The 20,244-nt window shown below is 41.0% G+C and overlaps 1 protein-coding gene across 1 annotated transcript in view; it reads left to right on the top strand.

Moving 5' to 3' along the window:
* Nucleotides 1-20,209, top strand: part of WDR43 (WD repeat domain 43) — a 22,935-nt gene extending 2,726 nt beyond the window's left edge. Inside the window, exons 3-19 of the mRNA XM_017729608.1 lie at nucleotides 1,626-1,760; nucleotides 3,510-3,631; nucleotides 7,611-7,731; nucleotides 8,901-9,040; nucleotides 9,531-9,633; nucleotides 10,669-10,733; nucleotides 11,101-11,272; nucleotides 11,765-11,851; nucleotides 13,594-13,725; nucleotides 14,182-14,319; nucleotides 15,146-15,232; nucleotides 16,467-16,498; nucleotides 17,302-17,365; nucleotides 18,257-18,370; nucleotides 18,813-18,882; nucleotides 19,504-19,559; nucleotides 19,654-20,209. Coding sequence (XP_017585097.1) covers nucleotides 1,626-1,760; nucleotides 3,510-3,631; nucleotides 7,611-7,731; nucleotides 8,901-9,040; nucleotides 9,531-9,633; nucleotides 10,669-10,733; nucleotides 11,101-11,272; nucleotides 11,765-11,851; nucleotides 13,594-13,725; nucleotides 14,182-14,319; nucleotides 15,146-15,232; nucleotides 16,467-16,498; nucleotides 17,302-17,365; nucleotides 18,257-18,370; nucleotides 18,813-18,882; nucleotides 19,504-19,559; nucleotides 19,654-19,773 — 1,758 coding nt within the window. The 3' untranslated portion in view covers nucleotides 19,774-20,209. The remainder of the gene's footprint in view (nucleotides 1-1,625; nucleotides 1,761-3,509; nucleotides 3,632-7,610; nucleotides 7,732-8,900; nucleotides 9,041-9,530; nucleotides 9,634-10,668; nucleotides 10,734-11,100; nucleotides 11,273-11,764; nucleotides 11,852-13,593; nucleotides 13,726-14,181; nucleotides 14,320-15,145; nucleotides 15,233-16,466; nucleotides 16,499-17,301; nucleotides 17,366-18,256; nucleotides 18,371-18,812; nucleotides 18,883-19,503; nucleotides 19,560-19,653) is intronic.
* The last annotated feature ends 35 nt before the right edge of the window (nucleotides 20,210-20,244 follow it).

Consider the following 20,244-nt stretch of genomic DNA (forward strand, 5'->3'; position numbering starts at 1 on the left):
GGTGTGTGGGGTAATTAGTAAACCTACATAAAGAGATTGAAAAGTACCAGAAAACACATGAATTGTACTTGTATCTTCCCTCTGTGGCCTTTGTCTTCGCAAAGAGAGCAGTTTCAATTAGTTGCCATTGCTGCGAAGAATGTACTGGTTTAGTGTTTCATCATATATGGTCTTAAAACCTGCTTGATTTACTTGGTTGCGCTTTGTGACTCTGATGGTTTCTCATCATCTCTTTTTTAATATTTTATAAATACTTTTCTTTCCCAGGAAAGATAAAGCCTAAAAAAATACTTGCAAAAACTCTTAGTGTAATCACTTTTTCCAGGAGTGCTTTTGATGTAAAAGTTATCTTTATGGCAATTTGGTATTTCTTGGCCTAAACCAAAACACTTTTATTTGCAGAAGGTGTTATCTCTGTTAAATATAGAAGGAACAGAAAATCCTGCTTCAAAGAACCAAAGTATTTATCCTTCACTATCAAACTTTTATATCTTAGTTGTGGTGAAAACTACCACAACTGATTATCATTATATTTCTGGACCTGAGTAGAAATTATTTGTGTTCACTGCGTCGTTTCTGGTGTAAAACAGATTAGCTACACCACATGGAACTTGAACAGAGCTGGTTGCTCACATTTTATCAGTCTCCTTGGGCTTCTTCAGGCTGCTTGTCAGTGCAAGTAGATTTATTGTGTAGAGGAAGCATTAGGATGTGTGTAATTTTTAAATTGTAGAGAATGCTTTGCTGGGATGTAACAAATGTAAGGAGACTTACCAAGGTCCAATTTAAAAACTGGTCAGTAGTATTAGTGATTTTTTTTTTTTATTTCTTTTCATGTCTTTGGACAGTTTTTTTATTTTCTTTTTTTATTTGTGTGTGTGCAATTAGTGATTAACCCAGTGAGAATAAATGTAATGGCTTCTTCTGCCCTCTTTATTTTAGTTTCACATGTTTAAGAACCAGTTTAATTCCTTTTCCCCTTCCCAGTGATCTGCATTCTCAAGTTCTTGGTTAAGGGAGACAAAGTGAAATCCCTTCTCGAAGTGGCTGATAGCACTTGCAGAGCAAGAGAGTGAAGAATTTTGAATTTCCTGATCATATGAGGACCTCTGGTGCAGACAACAGGACTTGGGCAAGCACTTTCCTTTGAGTCCAAGTCACTTTCCTCTAGCACTTTCTTTTTAAGAAGCATTATGAATGCTTCAGATTTGCAAGATTCTTCTGATTACGTTTTGAGAAAAAATAAACTAATCATGGTCAAGCGTTTCCATTTTGTGGATGAAATATTCTGAATGTGTTAATCTTTACTTCTGCCTCTGGGACAGGAACTTTGTTAAAAACTTGAATGTGTTTTTTCCCACATGCATATGGTTGGGAAGGTAGCAAAATGGTCTCCACCAGGTGTTTCCAAGTGACTCATAGCAGGTTTGTTACCTTGTACATGGAGGTACAAGATGAGTTTCTAGGATTCTGTACACTTCAGTGCTTGTTTTGTGTCTTAGCAGAGTTTGTGCTGGCTGTCTGGGTCTCAGACTTCTCTTAAGGTTTTTCTTCCACCTGCTTTAACACTGAGATTAGCCAGTCAGACTGATTTATTTCATGGTTTCTCTCTTTTGATTTTCCAGGATGGCCCCCAGAGGAAAAAACGGAAGTCTGAAGTTGGAGAAGTGGACAAGCAGTTAGATATCCTGGCTATTGGTACAGCAGTTGGTAGCATTTTGTTGTACAGCACAGTAAAAGGAGAATTACAGAGCAAGCTAGTAAGTAATGCTCTCTTCTTCACATGCTACCAAACACTGACGGTTTCAGTCAGTTTAGGCTGAAAACAGTAATGATTAAATGCCTCACTGGCATTTAACTGGAGGGTTAAATCCTCAGGGGGACTGTCATACCCTCAGTTCCTGCACAGCATTGTGGGAGAGAACGGCAGAACTCATCAACGCTTGGGAAGCTGTCACACTGTTGGACTCTTCTGTAAATTTACCTCCCTTGTGGAAGCTCTTGAGCTCTCTCAGCATGTGATCTTTTTTGAATGGTACACAGTGGCTTTCATTTTGCCTTTCGGAGCTCCCAAGTACCTCCAGTTTAGTTGTGGGTTACATAACAAGAAACACGAATCCACATGAATGGCTGTGCAACACTTTTGAGCCTTGTTTGGCTGTGTGTATAAAAATAGCAGACAGGACAGGTTTTGTTTGTTTTTTTTTACTCTGAAGTGCTAGAAAAATCATAGAAACATAGAATATCCTCAGTTGGAAGGGATCATCAAAGCCCAACTCCTCTCTGGTGGCATCCCACCCTGAAACTGAAGGGAACATGCAGGTGTGTAGATGCTTGTGGTTAAGAGTGAATGATGAAAGTCACAGGCCCTACATAATCTACAAAGTTGTATCAGTAAATTATACACTTGGTGTGGAAATTGGTGTCTTCTACTATAAATGCACAGCGGTGGGTTTTGAATAAGGGATAAAAGAGAAGGGAGAGAGAAGAAAAGGTATAAAGGGAGAAAATCACCAGTCCTGGCTCCAGCATCAAACCAGCTGATGGAGTGTCCAGTGTCCTGGGGTGTCACTCAGGCTTTGTGGGGGTACCTTTTTGTAGGCAAGTTCTGCCCACCCCGGAGCAAAGTTTCTCACTTTCTATGTGAATTAGTTACCATGTGCAGTTTGTTTTAGACCTTTCTGGAAATGGGCTGGAGGGCTTTGGGGGTCTTTGGTGGTCTTGATCCCCCTGCTGCTGGGGGTGCCTTTTGTCCAACAGTCCAGTTGAGTCAGTCTTGAGTCAGTCCTGCACTTGTGCTGTGCTATGTTGTCCTGATGACCAGGAGCCAGAACAAGGATGGACCAGGAAAGTGCTGTCCTACCTTTGCATGGCCCCCTCCTTCAGCCACATCCTGTTCTTTCCCACAGTGTGTTCTTACCAACAGTCCTTGGTTGGTTCCATGGCTATCTGGCTGTCAGTGTTTGACACACACATTAGATTGTCTTCCAGCCTTCTACATGGCCCTGCACAGGACAGCCCCAGGAATCACACCATGTGCCTGAGGGCATGGTCCAAATGCTTCTTGAACTCTGGCAGGCTGGGGGCTGCGACCACTTCCTTGGGGAGCCTGTGCCCTATGGGTGAAGAACTTTTTCCTAATATCCACCCTGACTCCCCCTCTCCCAACACAACTTCTTGCCATCCCCTTTGGTTCTGTCACTGTCCAGCAGAGAGAAGAGATCGGTGCCTGCCCCTCTGCTTCCCCATGTGAGGAAGCTGTAGACAACGTCTCCTCTTGTTTAGGCTGTGTAAGCCAAGCCAAAATACTTAACTCTATGTATCAAAATATGAAATATCTTTAATTTACATAACTGTATATTTATGTTCTTTCATACCACACACACTCTTCAAGATGCCAATGATTGGAATTTAGTTCTCGAAAGAGCACCTTGTTGACATTCTTGGTGTGGGGAAGACTCAGTTGTCAAGACACCTCCAGTGAGTTGACCCTCTGTTACCTTTTGTAGGATGGTGGTCACGACAGTAGAGTAAACTGTGTGAGATGGCATCAAGACAACTGCTGCTTGTATAGCTGTTCAGACGACAAACACATCGTGGAATGGAACACACAGACCTGCAAAGTAAAGTGGTGAGTAGTGCTGCTTTTTGATTGAATTTTTTCACACTTGCTTTTGTGTGTTTTCTCCCTTGCAGGTCTTGGAAATGCTGCTCTCTGCTTTCCAAGCTTCATGCCCACAAAGTGGCCGCTGGCTATTATTTTTCTGAGATTGGAAGTGGTTTTATTAAGGGATGAAAGCATAATTGTCATAGTTGGGTATCTTCCTCTGTGTATTGGAAAGGCTAGATGAAACTTCTTAGATGGGTTTGGATCCCTCCATGCTAACTTTTAGTGAGACTGAAAGACTAAAAGTCCCACTAAATGCTGAAAAATCTGAATTCTAGAAAAAAAATCCTTGAGCAGATACTGGAAGACCTCATTCCAGTAAAGCCTGCTACATGCACCCAGCTTTGCTCAAAGGGCCTCGCTGTGATGATAACCCATTTGGTTTCGCTTGCTGCTGATGTGCAGTGGGGACACTTCCACTTGGCTGTCTGAGCAGGCTGCTACTGTTAAAAGTACTGTTGAGCAAAATTGAGCTTCGTGCAGAGTCAGAAAATGTCTGGTGTAGGCATTTATTTTCTTTTGTAATAAAGTCAAATTGTTTTTAAACATCAAAGAAGAAACCAAGATTTCTATTAACAATCCTGGTTATATTTCTTCAATAAAAGCCTACTGTGTGATGGCCCCACTGATCCTTCTCTTGATACTGTTTCTTTTCTTGTGACATTTCCCAGTGTTGGGTTATTACTGCAGCGCTCTTGGTTTTATTAAGGTAGGCATGGGCACCGCAAGCAGCCCATAATCAGTAGCCACTCTGGTATCCCTAGGAGAGAGATGCATTCTTAGGTTGTATTATGTTGAGACCCTATGTAGAGTAGCAGAAGGCTGTAAAATCTCCCTCTAGCCCTATTAGAATTGGCCACCCCCAGTTCCCTCACCCCCTCCCTCTTCCATTATGTGCTCTAGTGCCTAAGGTGCCTTCATGGCCCTCCACTGGATTTATTCCATGTTTTCAGTGACTTTGTTGTGGTGTCCCACTGAATGTAGTGCTCGGGTGCAGGTTCAAGGGTTGCACAGAGCAGAGTAGTCACATTCCTTGACCTGCTGATAGCACTCTGGCTAGTGCAGTTCATACACAGCTGACCTCATTGCCACAAGGACTCCCTGCTTGCTCGTGCTCAGCTTTACTGTGAGGACTGCAGGTCTCTTTTCTGCAAAGCTACTTTCTAGCTATTCGTCCCCCACCTGTACTGGAATTTTTCCATCTCATCTGCAGGACTTCACATTTTCCTCTTAAGCTTTGAGATTCTGACAGCCTGTTTCTTCTCAGGCCTGCTGAGATGCCCCTGAGTAGCAGCCCTGTCCTCCAGGATATCAGCTGCTCTCCCTAATTTGGGATTGAGTGCGAACTTGTGTGCATTGTGTCCTGTTTTGAGATCATTAATGAAGACCTGGGCAGTTATGGAGGATATTAAGCAGTATTGGGATGTCCTTAGGGAGTAACACCAGTACCTGGCCACCAGCTGGACTTCATACCAGTGATCACAGCTGTTGGAGCTCAGTGATGCAGCCAGATCTTACTCTCCTTAGAGACCATCCATTCAGGCTATATATCTCCAATTTGGCTGCAAGGATACTGTGTGAGAGACCTTGTCAAAAGCATTGCTGAAGTCAACTTAGACATGTCTCTCCTCATCAGCCAAGGCAGTTGTCTCATTAAGAAGGCAACCAGGTTAGACATGGTTTGCCATTTGTAATTCTATGCTGGTTGTGTCCAGACACTTTTTTGACGTTTTAGTGCCTGGAATTAGTTTCCAGGTGGATTTATTGTATAACCTTCCCTGTTGTTTCCTGGATTCTCCTTCTGTGCATATGTAAGTTCTGTCCCTTTCCCTGTTTCAAAGGAAAGTTCCATGCATTCATGGTACACTTTTCTATGGAGAAACCCCTCTTCTTTTTGCCTTCCTGGCATGTCTTTGCTGAAGTGCCTTCCTGAAGGTCCTTGTTTTTCAAGGCATCCATCCCACTGCTGTTCTGTGAGCCCAGTGAGAGCAAAGCTCTGAAGCTGCCCATGGACATCTCATTCACCGTGTTTGTATCCCATAGCATGTGTGTTCATATACAAGTACTGGAGATGGGTCCCAGCCGTGCTGCTTTCTCAGGAAAAGTGAGAGTTTCTGCTGTCATACTTCTTGGGTGTTTCCCTCTGCCCCTGTCCCATACCAGGGACCATGGAGTCAGGGGGATGTGGTTGTGAATGTAGTCTGAGACATTGTGTTCTTTCATTTTAAAGATGGCAACAGAAAATAATTCCCAGAGTGTATAGATTGAAAGTACATGAGCAGTGTAACACCATGGTTTTTACCTGAAAATTTTCTGTGGTAATGTTACAAGTCATCCCTAAGGTAACTCAAGTTGGAAAGAGTAGAAGAAATCAGTTCTCTTAAAATTTTACCTACCAGAAGGAACAAATTACCCACAATAATTGCTCACACCTAATGTACATGTGAGAGTGCCTTCATTCCTTAACACCTGTCAGGACCTGGAAATTAATATTTGTGTAACCCACAGAGGAAATCTGGATGGTTTCTCCTGGGGTGGAGAAGTGGTATTAAATTCTTTTTTAATTTGCTTTTGCAGGCTTCTAGACATGTTTCTATAGAGGTATGGACTGGTAGAAAGGCAGTTGAAACCATGTAGCTTTAGGTTTGACTTTCTTAACTACTGTAGGAGTACTCCACAGGGCCACTTCAGGAGGTGTGTGCAGCACACATGAAACCTCTGGCAGGGGGACAAGCTGTTGGGGAAGAGAGTCTCTGAAGAGGCAAGACAAAGTGTTGTAGAGAGGTAGACTGAAACATTCTGGATGACTTCTTGTCTCTCTCTAGCTTTTTCACATCTTAAATACTCTTGACTATTTAGAGGCATTCTGGACATGTCCTTTCTGAAATCCTGTTTAAAACTCTTTCCTGTAAAAATTACATAAAGAGTATCCAAGGTGAAAACCAAGGGATTTTTGCTGTGCTTTATATTCTGCAGTTTAGTTTAGACTTGTCTCTTTAGTACATTTAAAAATACCTTCTTGGTTTACATTATTAAATTATTAGTCATGACCTTATTTTTGGAAGAGAATACAAAATCTTGTCATACTCTCTGTGAGGTGCAATGTTATTTTTCAGGTTTGTGGGCTGTAAAATTTTCAGCTTCTATCAAAAGTGATACAGTAAATGATCTCTGTTTTAGAAAACAGGAGAGGTGTTGCTTGGGCATGTGGAAGTTGTTTGGAAATATTTCCAGAAGGCGGTTTACAGTCAAAATGTGGTGTGTTGCAGGCTACCTCCTAAGTGTAAAGGGTTTGTGTTAATGCTTTCCTTGCAATTTTGTCCCGTGAGAAACACATAGTATCAATATTCCTTCAAAGTACATTCAGGCTTTTCATGACAGCATCTTTATTTTTTTCCCTTTTTTTTTTTTTTTTTTTTTTTTTTGTATTTTTTTTGTATTTTTTTTTTGTATTTTTAAGTAGTGCTTTGAGCCATAGACCATTGAGGTGAAGTTTATTATTGTCAGTGACATTCAGAGACTTGGGAGGAGGGCCAGTAACTGAATGGGCTTTGAAACTCTGAATTTTAGTGTTGAGAAGGCCTTTCTGAACGGCTTGCTGAATAGAGAAGTCTTGAAAATGGTATGGCTCTTCTTGCCCTATTTTCAGAAGTAGAAAACTTTGAAAAGAATTAAGAACAGAATAAGCAAATGTCAAAAAAGAAGTCAACAGTTCAGTATTGAATGGCTTTATATTTTTGAGTTGTGGTTTTGTTGTAAACTAATTTGAAGGCAAAGTGCAGAAGCAGAATAGCTTTGACTTCTTCTTTGACTACATGTATTACTGGTTTTTAAATTTTGCCTTAAATTTTCCATCATGGTGGTTTTGATATTATCCTAATGAATACTGTTTTTTCTATTTCTCTTTCTCCTTTTGTATAAAAACTCTCCATCCCAATTCTAGTAAGTGGAAAGGCGACACTAGCAGTGTCACCTGTCTATGCATCAGTCCAGATGGAAAAATGCTGCTGTCAGCTGGTAGAACTATAAAACTGTGGGACTTGGAGACCAAAGAAGTCTACAGAGTAAGTACTTCTGTACCTTTGTTAAACTAGATGCAAAAATATGCCCTTCTTTATTGGTGGCACTACCGATCTAGTGTTTCCTGATCACACATCTGGAAATTTCACTCTGTGTGAGGATACAATTGGCAGTTTCGGGATTGCTGGACATTTTTGCTGTGATGGTACCCTAAACTGCAGTTTCAACTTGCTGAGAATTGAATGAGGACATTAAATTTTTGTTTCTGAGCATGCTGCCAGCATCCTTTCTCAAGGCTGTAGGAGAAAGATGGATGCTGTGCTTTTTAACTGGGTGCCTGTCTGGTACCCTTCTGTCAGGAGAATTCAGTTCACCACCGTATCAGTTACTGCTGGCATGGGTTTTAATATGAGTCCCTCCACAAAGCCTTCGAGTTTCCTTGCTAAACTTCATGTAACTGATGGCATTATCAGTTTTGCTGTTGAAACAGTTGGAAGGCATAGGAGCAACTCCTTATTGTTCTCTGAGCAGGGCTCAGACATTGAGCAAATGGCCATGCTTTAGCTGATCCGTGAATGCTGCCGTGTTCTCTTGCCTGCTAGCAGACAGGACAGGGATAGTCTCTGATCTCCTGGTACTTGCTGTCAGGTGAGTGTGTACACATGTGCTGTTACTGTGGGCTTGCTGGCACATGGCAGCCACCATGTATGTCTGCATTCTATAATGACCAAAACCACTACTTGCAAAAGTAGATTGAGGAACCAATTTTTGGGGGGCCCTTGGGGGTGGTGTTTTGCCCAAATTTAGTGTGTCAGCATACGTGTGTCCATTGTTAAAGCTGAGAATGAAACTGTGAATCTAGTTCTGTTGGAAAGGTTGAAGTGTAAAATTGGGAGGGCAGAGGGGAGTGCTTTGTGACAGTAACAGCAGTACAGGTGGATGTGATTTCTTTTGCATGGATTTAGTCCCAGTGAATTTGCCTTTGATTCCCCATTTAACTTTTAAAATGCTGATAAATATCTGTCAGGTCAGAGAAAGCTTCCTTGACAAACAGAAATGCAAGGAAACTGATCACTAGTTAAAAACTACTGAGCTGTCCTTGTTGACTGAGTAACACTCGAATCTTTCCTAATGTTCTTTATTAACTAATGTTTTGATTTTTGCCATATGACTGCTTACGACAATGATGGAAAGATCGTGTTTTTTCTCTTAGCATTTCACAGGCCATGCTACATCAGTGTCATCATTAATGTTTACCACAGTGAAACCTATGAATGAAAGTAAACCGTTTGATGGAATTACAGGACTGTATTTCTTGTCTGGAGCTATACATGACCGATTGTTGAGTGTGTGGTATGTAAGCTTTTCATAATTTGTGACTGTGATCAGTATTGAGCATAGACTCACCAAGTGATTGTGACGAAAGAAGGCAAAGCAGAAGGGGCATTCTGGAAAAATGCAGTGATGATCTCTTTAATGGTGGTTTCGACTCACTGATTGTTGAGTGAAGACGATATTTTCCTTGGCTGTGTCTGAGCATGCTTCCAGTTGCCATTTGTATCATTAGTATGTGCCAGAACATACTGTGTAATAAACTTCCTTGTTCTTTGCACTTATTTTAGGGTTTATGCAGAGTTTTCTTGCTCAGTTTCACTTGGGAGTTAGTTTGCTTTTGCAAGTTAGAACATTTTCTAAGCTGAACAGTGAAATGTCAGCGTGGTGCTTTTGGATATGGTAGATACCACCACATTTATGGGAGATTTATAGTCTTTGTAATGCTTGTCTGGTGCAGAGGGTGCTGGTTTTGCTGTGGTAAATAATGTGTACTTTTTGTGTCTTCCAGGCAGATCAGGTCAGATAGGAAAGAAAAGAATGCTGTGATGTCTTTCACAGTAACAGATGAACCAACTTTTGTTGACCTGACTGTATCAGAAGTCAAAGAAGAGGTAGGAGCCATAGTTTGTAACCAAATATGTTCAACAATTTTTACTTACCAGTTTCCTTTTAAGGGTGTAAAGAAAGAAGCTTGATTTGTATTTGGGTTCTGTTATGCAGAGATGAGATCTAAATGCAAATTCATGGGTGTAAGGATATTTATTACAGGTGCATTTATAAAGATGGTAGTTTGAAATACTCCTTTTGAAATCTACTGGGTGCAAATTCAGTGGGTTTTTTCAGACATTCATGATGGTGGAAATGTCAGTTGTTTCCTATTTAGAACAAGTTAGTAATCAAAATGATTGTTAGAACTTGGCAGCAAAAAAAAACCACAAAAGAAATTATTTCTAAAAATCTGGTTCTATGTGGTCCTGGTTTTTTTCTGATTTCAAGTGTTTTTGGCAGTGTAAATGCATTTGGAATTAACGAGCCTTGAATGAGTTAAAGTAGCAGTGTGCATTTGCCAAGTCTCTCAGTTTTAACAAGCACAAGTCTTTTGAAGTAGTTGTCTTGTGAAAAATGTGTGAATGTGAAACATGTTCACAAACTGTTTCTGTAATTATTTAAAACGTTTTTTTCCTGCTGCCTTTAAATTCCATTTCTCAAAGCAGTATTTCATGCTATATTTTTCTAATGTTTCCAGTTCCCTCTTCCTGCATATATTGGAGAGTATTCTCTAATGTACCGCTGTCATTCAGTTTCTCAGAGGAGTCAGCTCAGTTTCTTTCCTCTAAGTGTATTCACAGTGTCAGTGCCTTTGCAGACCTGTGCCTCTAGACATGTCTGCTACTGTGCAAACTGTTTGACTCGGGACATATTACTAGTGATAAAGTACAATTGTGAATTACCTTTTTAATCTTCTAACACTTGTAGTGAACGTTCCTGAGTTGTTATGTCTTTGGTCTTCCTTACAGATTGAGCGTAATGTTATTAAATACTGAAAAAAGTCAAATTGTAGCCATACAACTGTCTCTTGATGTCCTGAACTTCCAGGAGAGTTTTTCTTTGATCTAATGAAACTCTCTTACTGTGCCTTCTTTCAGCCTGTGAAGTTAGCAGTTGTGTGCAGAGATGGGCAGTTGCATTTATTTGAACATATCTTGAATGGGTAAGTTAGGATTCATCCTGAGGGTGTCTTTGGGAAAGGTCTGGGGTTACTTTAAGGCAAAGTTCAGTTTTGTTATACTGCTGCCTTTGAGCTCTTTTATATGCTCGTGATCCAGGTACCAGCTGCTGCTTTGTCTTGGGTTACTGGACACATTTTTGGAGAACTCACTTGTTGGGGATTGTGTTGCACTTTGATATTATGTGTGGCTTTAACCCAGATTTTTGTGTCTCTGCCTCTTCTTAGCCATCTGTAAAAGGTGTACAATGGCTGAGGACCTGCTAATGAAAGATGCTTAGATGTTCAAGATATTGAAGTGTTCAAGCTAAACATCTTGGAACTTTTTAATTTCTTTTTTTTTTTCCCCCAGTTACTGCAAAAAACCCTTAACATCAAACTGTACTATCCAGATAGCAACACCTGGGAATGATGGGGACTCCACACCGAAACCAGTCCCTATTCTAGCAGCTGCGTTTTGCACAGACAAACAGTCTCTGCTGCTGGTGTATGGAAACACCTTACAGCCCATCATAGAGAAAGTGGTATGTAGAACTTACCAGAGAGGGTTTGGATTCTGTCATATGGACTGCATACTGCTTTCAGTTGGAGAAATTTTTGGTTTTATTATTTTTGTTTTTACTGCTTTGGAATTGTATAACAATACAAAACATATTCCTTGCCCTTGTTTTGGGAGCTGTGACTGTTGCCCTAGAGCTGTTTGGAAAGGTGATTTGTATTATTCCATTTTTTCAGCTGGAGTACAGGTTTACATAATTGCTGACTGTTTCTTGCCATTTCAGCTGTTCCTGAGTTGGGCCACTGAAACTGGTTTTAATACAGTTCTAGTTTACCTGTGTAAACTTCCCTTGGAGAGTACAGAGATCTAGTAACAAAAGGCTGATATGCAAAGGAGCTATGAAAAGAAAGTTCATTCTAATTTATACCAGTGGAATTTGTTCTCATCTTTCAGTAGCATAATGAATCACAGGTGTGAGCGTCAAATATATTAACTGGTTTTGTTCCTGTCCTCCTAGTCTTTGAACACCAGTGAATCCCACATATGTTTGGTACGGGATATCCAGAAAGTGCTGTCACTTAAAACAGATGCTGCTCTAACAAAGGTGAGCTTTGCATGAAATGTGATTTTTTTGCTTCTCTTATTTTACTTAGAAATGAAGTAGGTAGAATTCACTGCTCTCTTAAAATGAGGTTGGATTTCTGGATGGACCTGTTCAGAGCTGCAGAGGTAGCTATAGATGTCCATAGCACTCAGGCAGGGTAGAGAGATCTGTGTGTGTCGTGGTGTGTGCGAGAGCACATGGTGGCCCTCCTGTAGCTCAGCAGGTCTGCTTGAGAGACAGAACTGATTGGCTTTTCTGCCTAAGATCAGTCCTTCCCTTAGAGTCTGTTGGTTTGTACAGCCTCTTTGACCCTGATAGTTTGGGGTGAAGGTGGGATGACTTTGTTTTAGAGTCTAAATCAAATGTGGTGGAACCTTAAGGGGCAGGTCCTTTTTGCTCTTTCTTAATGTGGCCTTCATGAGTTCCTACTCACGGGGACCTGGGAATGTGAGCTTGGCACTTTACATGGCAGCAGTGGCCACTGAGGCCACTTGCCACTGTGTTCTCTCATGCAGGATCCCCTGGGTGTTTAGAGGCTGTAAAGTTCTTAATCATTGTGCATATTCAAGGTCTTGAAGGTTTGAAATGCTTGGAGTGTCAGGGAAGTGAGAGACAGCGCTGTCATTCTGACCCTTTAGTTACCTTCTGGATGTGGTGCTCCATCAGCCAGGCAGGGTTTTGTGCTGCTTCCTCAGTCCTGGAGCTGTTGGGTAGCAGAGCTGAACTGCAGGGACAGGTGTAGGGCCTCCCTGGCATGCAGTGATGATACCCATCTTGGTTTCGCTTTTTGCTGAATTCCGGTGAGGACGCATTTCTCTTGGCTGTCTGAGCATGCCGTGTGGGGAGAAGGTCAGTGACGAGTGTGGTGAGCAAAGGGGATAGTATTGTATCACCACTGGTGTTCTATGATAAAATTCTTCATGCAGAAAATCAACTGTTTGGAAATTGGAAGTTGTTTTGCTCACTGTAGTAGATTTTACTTTTATCACTTCAGAGGTACTTCAAAAAAAAAAGGCCTGGATAGAAGTGCTATGGTTAAAGAAGTGTTCTGGAAGTAGCAGGTAGCATTTTTGATATTCTGGAAGTGGCATAGTGCCTTACATCCTCTGTGAGTCCGAAGAGCATTTGGTTGTTAAATAGAAAATTCCATCTCCTTTGTGTTCATTGAAGATGATACCTTAGCTTTTTGGTATAAACTAAGGTGTCTCTCTTTGTCACAGTGGTCACAGCCTAATTCAGACAGCTGAGTTCTGTGTCTGAGCAGTCCCTAGAAGAAAAGAGTTGGGATTGAAGTGAATAGTGACTACCTTTTGCTGTTACATTGTGCTGCTTTTTGTGGTCAGTTACTGCCTTCCAGTGGATGTTGAATTAATCTGCATGTGTTTTATGGGGCTGACTGTTAGCACAGGTGGTATCTATTGCTAGCAAACATCCAAAAACTTGTTGCTGGATACAAACAGTTCTATGAATGTTACAGCAAAAGCTTGTAAGAAAAATGATTCACAGGTGATTCCAAAGATTCCATTGCTCTAGTTAATGATGAAAATTTGCTGTCTGTTTCATGAGGTTATTCATTCTCTTAAATACATTGGATTTGCCTAATATTTATGCCAAGAAAATGGGTTGTGTCAGGCTGGTTTTACCACATGTGTGAGAGTCTTCGAATAAAATCTGTATTTTAAATTGGAAGAAAGCTGAAGGTATTAGCCATTCATGGAAATGTGGTTATCTCTGTGTGCTAGGTAAAGACACCTGTTGTGAACTCGGACACCAAAGTTCTAGTGCCTGGCATTCCAGGACATAGTACAGCTGTCAAAACTCCAGCCTTGGGGAAGGAGAAAAAGAAAAACAAGAGGAAACCAGGAGAGACAGAGGTAAAGGGCTTCCTCTTTCAAACTCAGCAAGAATGGAGAAACTATAATCATAAATCATCACTATACCTTCTTCAGGTGACCTTGAATTTGCTTTGTTTACTGTAGAAGAAAGGTTAATGATACCATCTTTTTGTATGAAAGAGACTTCTCCCTGCTCAAAACATTTCCTTTATTCAAGCCCTCTGTGCCTTGCCTGTGGTTTTGCCAGGTTGTTGCAGAACTTTGTCACACGCTTGTGGCTGCCTATGCCAAGATATATTAGTGCTTTTCATCCAAAACTTCCTCTGCTTTTCTTTTCTCATGCTATTTTCTGTCAGTGCATTTAAAAGAATATACAAAATTTGTGTTCTTTTCCAGCAGAATTAGAGGGAATGCTCTAAGTTAGGTACTTTGCTTTCAGCTGATACGTGTGAGAAACTGCAGTGACACAGCTCTGCCCTTATTTCCCCTCTGCAGGAGAGCATCGAGGAGCGCCTTGGGGCATTGGATATTGATGTGAGCAAAGTAAAAACTCCAGGTGGCCTTCCCCAGACAGACAGCTTTGCCGTGCTGCTGGTTCAGGGCTTGGAAAGCAATGATGCAGAAATCTTAAATGTAAGTCTTGCAGGCTCAGTGTGTGCTGTTGAATCTGTTCACTGGGACTGGTGGGGAGCCTTCCTGAAAGCTGGGGAGGCTGAACAGTTCAGAATCTGTTGTTTCTCCCAGCTGCTTTTTGCTGATTTGCTGCTCAAGGAAGTGCTATTATGAGTTAGTGGTGGTGTTACTTTTCTGTTACCTGCCTTACTTTGAGTCGGTCCCTGAACTTTGAGGCACTTTGTTTATGATGAATTTGTTATGTCACAGTTCAGATGTTTTACAGGTGATGCTACCAATGCAGCCATGTTCCCTTTAGCTCAGGCTGGAGCATCATCTATGCTTAGTCTCCTGAGGGTACATTTTTCAAGCAAGATACTGTTTGAAAAATGAATTGATGACAAGTTTCACTTGAAAAGCTTACCTTTGCATTTGGACTAGGGGGATGTAATAGTACTACTGGGGCAGGGAACTGTTTAAGAATTTGATGCTGAATAGAAATTTCTTGTCACAGATGCTGGTGAAAGGCATTTATTTATGGAAGTCAAACAGAAAATATCAAGGGAGATTTTCATGTGCCTGTAGTGCATCACTTCTAACAGGGGGCAGATGGGCTAGAGGCAATGCTAGATTGTTTAAGATGAGTTTGAGTGTCTTAATTTTGTTAATTGTAGCTGACTTAGAAAATGAAACTCCTTTTCATAGCAAATCTTTCGCTCATTATTCTTAGCATACAAAGGTAGTGGAGTAGAAAGAGATTTACAGCCAGGAATTTTTGATTTTGCTGATTGCTCATACACATGTTAAAGCTGAATTATTCTCTGATCATGTGTTTTCATTTTAACAGAAAGTGCTTAACACAAGAAAAGAAAATATAGTAAAGAACACAGTAGCCAGAATGCCTATACATGCTGTCATTCCACTGCTACATGAGGTAGGAGAGCCTGCACTTCTTCTGCTGTCATACAAGCCACATGTGGTTTGCCTTCTAGCTACTAAAAATCCAGGCTATGTCTCTTTATTTTTGAAGTTGGTTTGGTACTGTAAGAGGACTGAACTGTTTCTTAATTTATCTCTGATACACTTTTTATCTTTTCTGGCTGAAGCTTAACCAAAGGACCAAGTGTCACTGTCAAAGCTAGGAAGAGCATTAAATTATGTATTACTATCTTAAATGATTATGTGGGAAAAAGAGGGAAGAGATTAAGAAAAAGCTTGTTTAGTCGATGGCAAACAATCACCATTACATCTTCTTCTCAACTACTAACATGGACAATAATTTGAAACATCAGAAAGTCAGTTTGCAGTACCTAAACCTTGAACATCACTTAGTAATTTTAAAAGGGATCTGGCTTCTGAACTGCTTATTCAGTGGTATTAAATAAACTCTTTATTTGGACAGAAGTGTTTTAATGATTAGTCTTGACCGGACATTACTTTTTAAAGCCGAACATTGGTTAGTAGCTCTTGTTATGTGAATGACATTCTATAATGTAAATTAATGGTTCAATTTCTTTGGTATTTTAACGTGCTGACCACAAGTAAGATTTAGTTTTTATTTATGGTACTGATCTTAACTGAGTTATGCAGATGGCCTGGTGCTGAATGGCTAGTCTTGCAGCACCTCCTTAGGCTTATGTTAATGAGATGCTGTGTTTCTTCCCTGGGACCTTTGTTGGGGAATCTTAAGTTCAAGTGTTTAACTCTGTAATCTCAGTGGATGGTCAGACCTTTGTGTAACTGCCTTCTCCCAGGCTTGAGATTTGTTGTGTGAAATGGCCTTTGTCTGGTACTACCTTCACTTGTTTCCCCAACTTGTCCACCCTGTAACAACTGCTCTGCTAAGCAGATAAACAGACATGAAATAGAAGAGGTTTCCTCCTACTTACTCCTGCCAGGTTTAAGCTTCAGTGGATATTTTGCATGTTAAGAGTTCCAGCTTTCTTGTAATACTGAAACCCAGCTTCTGCAAGTTACCAGCCTGTGTAGAGGGTGGTAGAGCCAGCAGTGTAATTTTCTGGAGCCTGACAGAGGTTAATCCTAGCAAATGTCAAATGCCTGGAGAACTTTCTGCCCCAGTATTGGGGCTGTCAAATGGATCTAATGTTGGGGTTTTGAACTCATTATGTTTGTTACTTATTGCTGACTGGGGTTTTTTGTCCTTTTAGCTTACAAAGAGATTGCAGGGCAACCCATACAGGTAAGAGACAACTCAGCTACAGTTTAATTCACCTAAAACTTTTCACGTGTGTGTTATGGTCCCTCCTACCATGTATGTGATAGATTTCCATAGTAACTGCAATTAAACTGCAGCATCTGGAGGTCAAAACTCACCTCATTGTGGGTGAAAAGAGGAACTTAAAACACTTAAAGCAGTTCTTTCTCAGGGTGGCTGAAGTTAAAAAGGGAAAAGGATACCTGAAATGAGCACGTAACGCTGAGAATGTAACTGAAGGCCCCAAACGTTTACATTACTGATCAATAAGTAAAATAACTCTCAGGTGTAGACCTTGTTTACTTACCGAATGTATTTAGACATCTCTTAGTGTGGTGTTTAATAACAAAACCAGCTTCCCCCCCTCCATCTTGTTATGCTGCCATAAGGACAGCTTTGTTGAGATGGGCTGTGCTGAGTTGTGGGGGTTGGGTTGGTTTGGGTTTATTTTTTCTAAATATAAATTCCCGCATTGTAGGTGGAGAAGAAAGTAGCATGCTTTGATCTTTTAGTCATTGAGACCATCCATTAAAGATTTCAGAAGTACAGACCCCTGAGTTTGTCTAGTTTAGTCCCTCACTGAAATGTCTGTTCTTTTCCTAACAAATAACTCATATACCTCATGGGGATAGCCAAACTTCACATTTCCATCTGCATTTATCTTGTTCTCTAATTAAAGAGGAACACTTTATACAGAAGTATCTGGATATATTTATTTAGCATCTAGAATGTGAAATGGGTGTCTCTCAGCCAGTATCTCTTGGATATAACTTATTTCTCTTTTCCAGTGCCTCAGTAATGGTTCGATGGCTGAAGTCTGTTTTTACCCTACATGCATCCTACCTTTCCACAGTAAGTATTTTTCATTCATGCCAATGCACTTAAGTAAAACTAGATTTAAATGCTTAAATAAATATAAATTGTTTCTTCAGGAATCTGCTCTCTGCATATGGCAGTGCCCAAATCAATGTAGAGAGAGTGAGCTATGCTTACACCACTTTTGCTGAACCTACTGCACATTGCTGATAAATTGTTTGTCTCAGTCATTCCTGACATAATTATAGCCATCCCAAAGTCAAACCAAGATAAGTTATGTCACACCTGTGAGAGGGAAGAAAATTACTGCCAAAGAGCAATGTAGCCTGTGTCACTAGATCTTAAAGAGCTAAGTTGTGTTTGTTCTGGTAATGCTCATATTGAAACTGTTTGGGGCATGGCCAGATTTATGGGGTAAGGGTGTGCCAAAGTTGGCAGGGTAGGAAGTAATGCTGTAGCTTCTGGATTGAAGTTCAGCCTTGCCTTACAAGTGATGGATACAGCACTTGCTGGGTTAAGAAAAAGACATTTGGGCACTGTCAGTCCTTTCTGCCATTTGTTGTAGGATTGCTGAGCAGCAGAACTTGCACGTGTTGCTGAGGCTGCATTCGGACACCGGTGTATGTTCAGTTCCCACTTACGCAGCTTTCTGAACAGTGCTTCGCCCCTGCGTGTGGCAGTGACTGTGGAAAGGAAAAGGAGTCTAAGAATTGCCATGCTTTAAAAGTAGATGATACTTCTAAACATGGCTAAGCATTAATTGATCAGGCTGCAGGTTGTTCCTGTGAACCCTCAGCTCTCCCTTCTATCTAGAATCATGTAAGCAAGTGTTGGTTGCCCCAAACATAAAAAAGTAGCTTAAAAAACCAAAAACTTTCGGAATGTATTTAACAGCTTCATTTTTTTTCATCCCTCTCTTCTCCCAAGTTGCCAGACCTTATTCCTCAGCTGGGAATGTTATACCAGTTGATGGAGAGCAGAGTAAAAACTTTGCAAAAGCTTTCCCGTCTGCATGGAAGACTCTTCATTCTTGTCACCCAGGTGAGCTTCAACTACATAACATGGGATGTGCAGGGGTATTGTTTGCAGATTTCAGTTCCTGTTGTGATTGCATCTGATGGGATCTGTCCTGGGGACCTTAATGCAGCTGCTGTTCAGCAACGCTGATAATGCTCAGAGCAGTCCCTTAATTAACTGTCCTGTCAGTCCCTGCCCACTGGGAGTGTTTTGTCCTGCCAAATGTTTCTGCTCACCCACAGAGTTTTAAAGAGGAATAAATAGCAGGCACTGGGCCACTTTGGAGCAGATGCCTTTCCGATTTTACTGTCATTTTTACTTTTTTTGGCTGTTAAACCAGCACTGTAAGTGAATTAATGTGTGCTACCCATAATGTAGATTTCATTTACATTGTTAAAGAGTTTTGTTGCCTTTTAAGGTTGAAATAGATGATTTAATCTAAGGCTAATCTGCGAATTCCATTCAGGTTGCAGCATCACAAACAGTTCAGGATGTACCAGAGGTTAATCAGACTGCAAAGCTGGTCTATGAGGATGGTAAGTGTTGTGTGCTAAGTGGAGCTCAGCTCCTGAATTCACATGACAACCTACACTTGATGGCTGTTCATCATGCTCCTGTGCTTATCTACAGTCTGCAAGTAGGGGGGGTTTTGGGAGAGATCCGTGGCAGGAAAATCAGTGGCTAATGATGTGGACATCTTGTAGTTAGTTACTCCTTCCTTCTCTTCCTTTTAACTCCTTTAATTCCCTCCCAGCATTGCATCACAAATGAAGAAATCAGTGAATTGGAAGTTCAGTGTGCTGCCTTAACCTACCTGGCAACCTAAACTTTCTAGTGTTACCTGCCCTTGTGCTAAGGTAGATTCAGTGAAGACACTGCTATGTTTGAGTCAGTAGGACATCAGTGTAGGGGATGTCCATGTGTGGCAGTGCACACTTCCAGTTCAGCTTTTTTCCTACTGCATCTTCACCCTGTGTATGGGTAGCGGAAGTGACCTGGTCTTAACTGATGTTGGTTACCTCATCTCCAGGTAGAATTAGTTTTGGTATGGAAATAGCACAGTTTGAAGACTTGGCAGCATGTGGGACTGGACTCTGTTTGCACAATGACATCTTAAAGCCTGTTTCCCAGACTGAGAGGTTGTTTTCTCTTTCCAGACTCCTCAGAGGAGGAAGGCTCAGATGATGAGATGATTGCAGATAAAGACTCTGACGTAAGTGGAATCAGACCAGATCTCCTATTGTAGCAGAAATGGTGTGACTGACAAAGGTTCAAACATTTCTGGTTTTTTTTTTTTTTTTCCTTAGGAAAACTGGGATGAAGATGAAGAAAAAGAGGAACAATCTGATGAACAAGACATGACTGTTGAAAAGGAAATCAATGGTGATTCTGATTTGGAACCAGAAAATGAAAGTGAAGAAGAATAACAGCATGAAAGAATAATTTTAGAAGTTTGAACAAGTGGGCCACCAAGCTCTTTGATTCTGGATCCTGTTGCTGAAAGATGCTGTATTTGCATATCAGGAGTGCAGAGCATTGCACAGCCTGTGTGCAGAGGCACCTGTGGGGCACTGCATTTCTGAATCCAGAATGTTTAACCGTGCCAGCCTTCTCTCGCCCTCCTTCCCTACGCTTACTTAGAGAAACATTTCCTCCACCTCCTGGTCAGATTATGCCTGTCATGTGGACATGCATTTGTATCTCAAGTGAAATAAATCTGCCACCGCTGTTTGTGTGGGAAACTTGGTTCAGCTTTACATTGAATTTGTTTCAGATATTCAAGGATCAAAGACAACTGGTCTATACCTTCTTTCCATGCTTCAGTTAGCAATAGCAAGTGGGCATCCTGCCGATTTTTTTTTTTAAAAAAAAGGAAACAGAAAAAAGAAAAAAAAAGA

Source organism: Corvus brachyrhynchos, unplaced genomic scaffold, assembly GCF_000691975.1.
Source record: "Corvus brachyrhynchos isolate BGI_N302 unplaced genomic scaffold, ASM69197v1 scaffold101, whole genome shotgun sequence".
NCBI classification, from domain to species: domain Eukaryota; kingdom Metazoa; phylum Chordata; class Aves; order Passeriformes; family Corvidae; genus Corvus; species Corvus brachyrhynchos.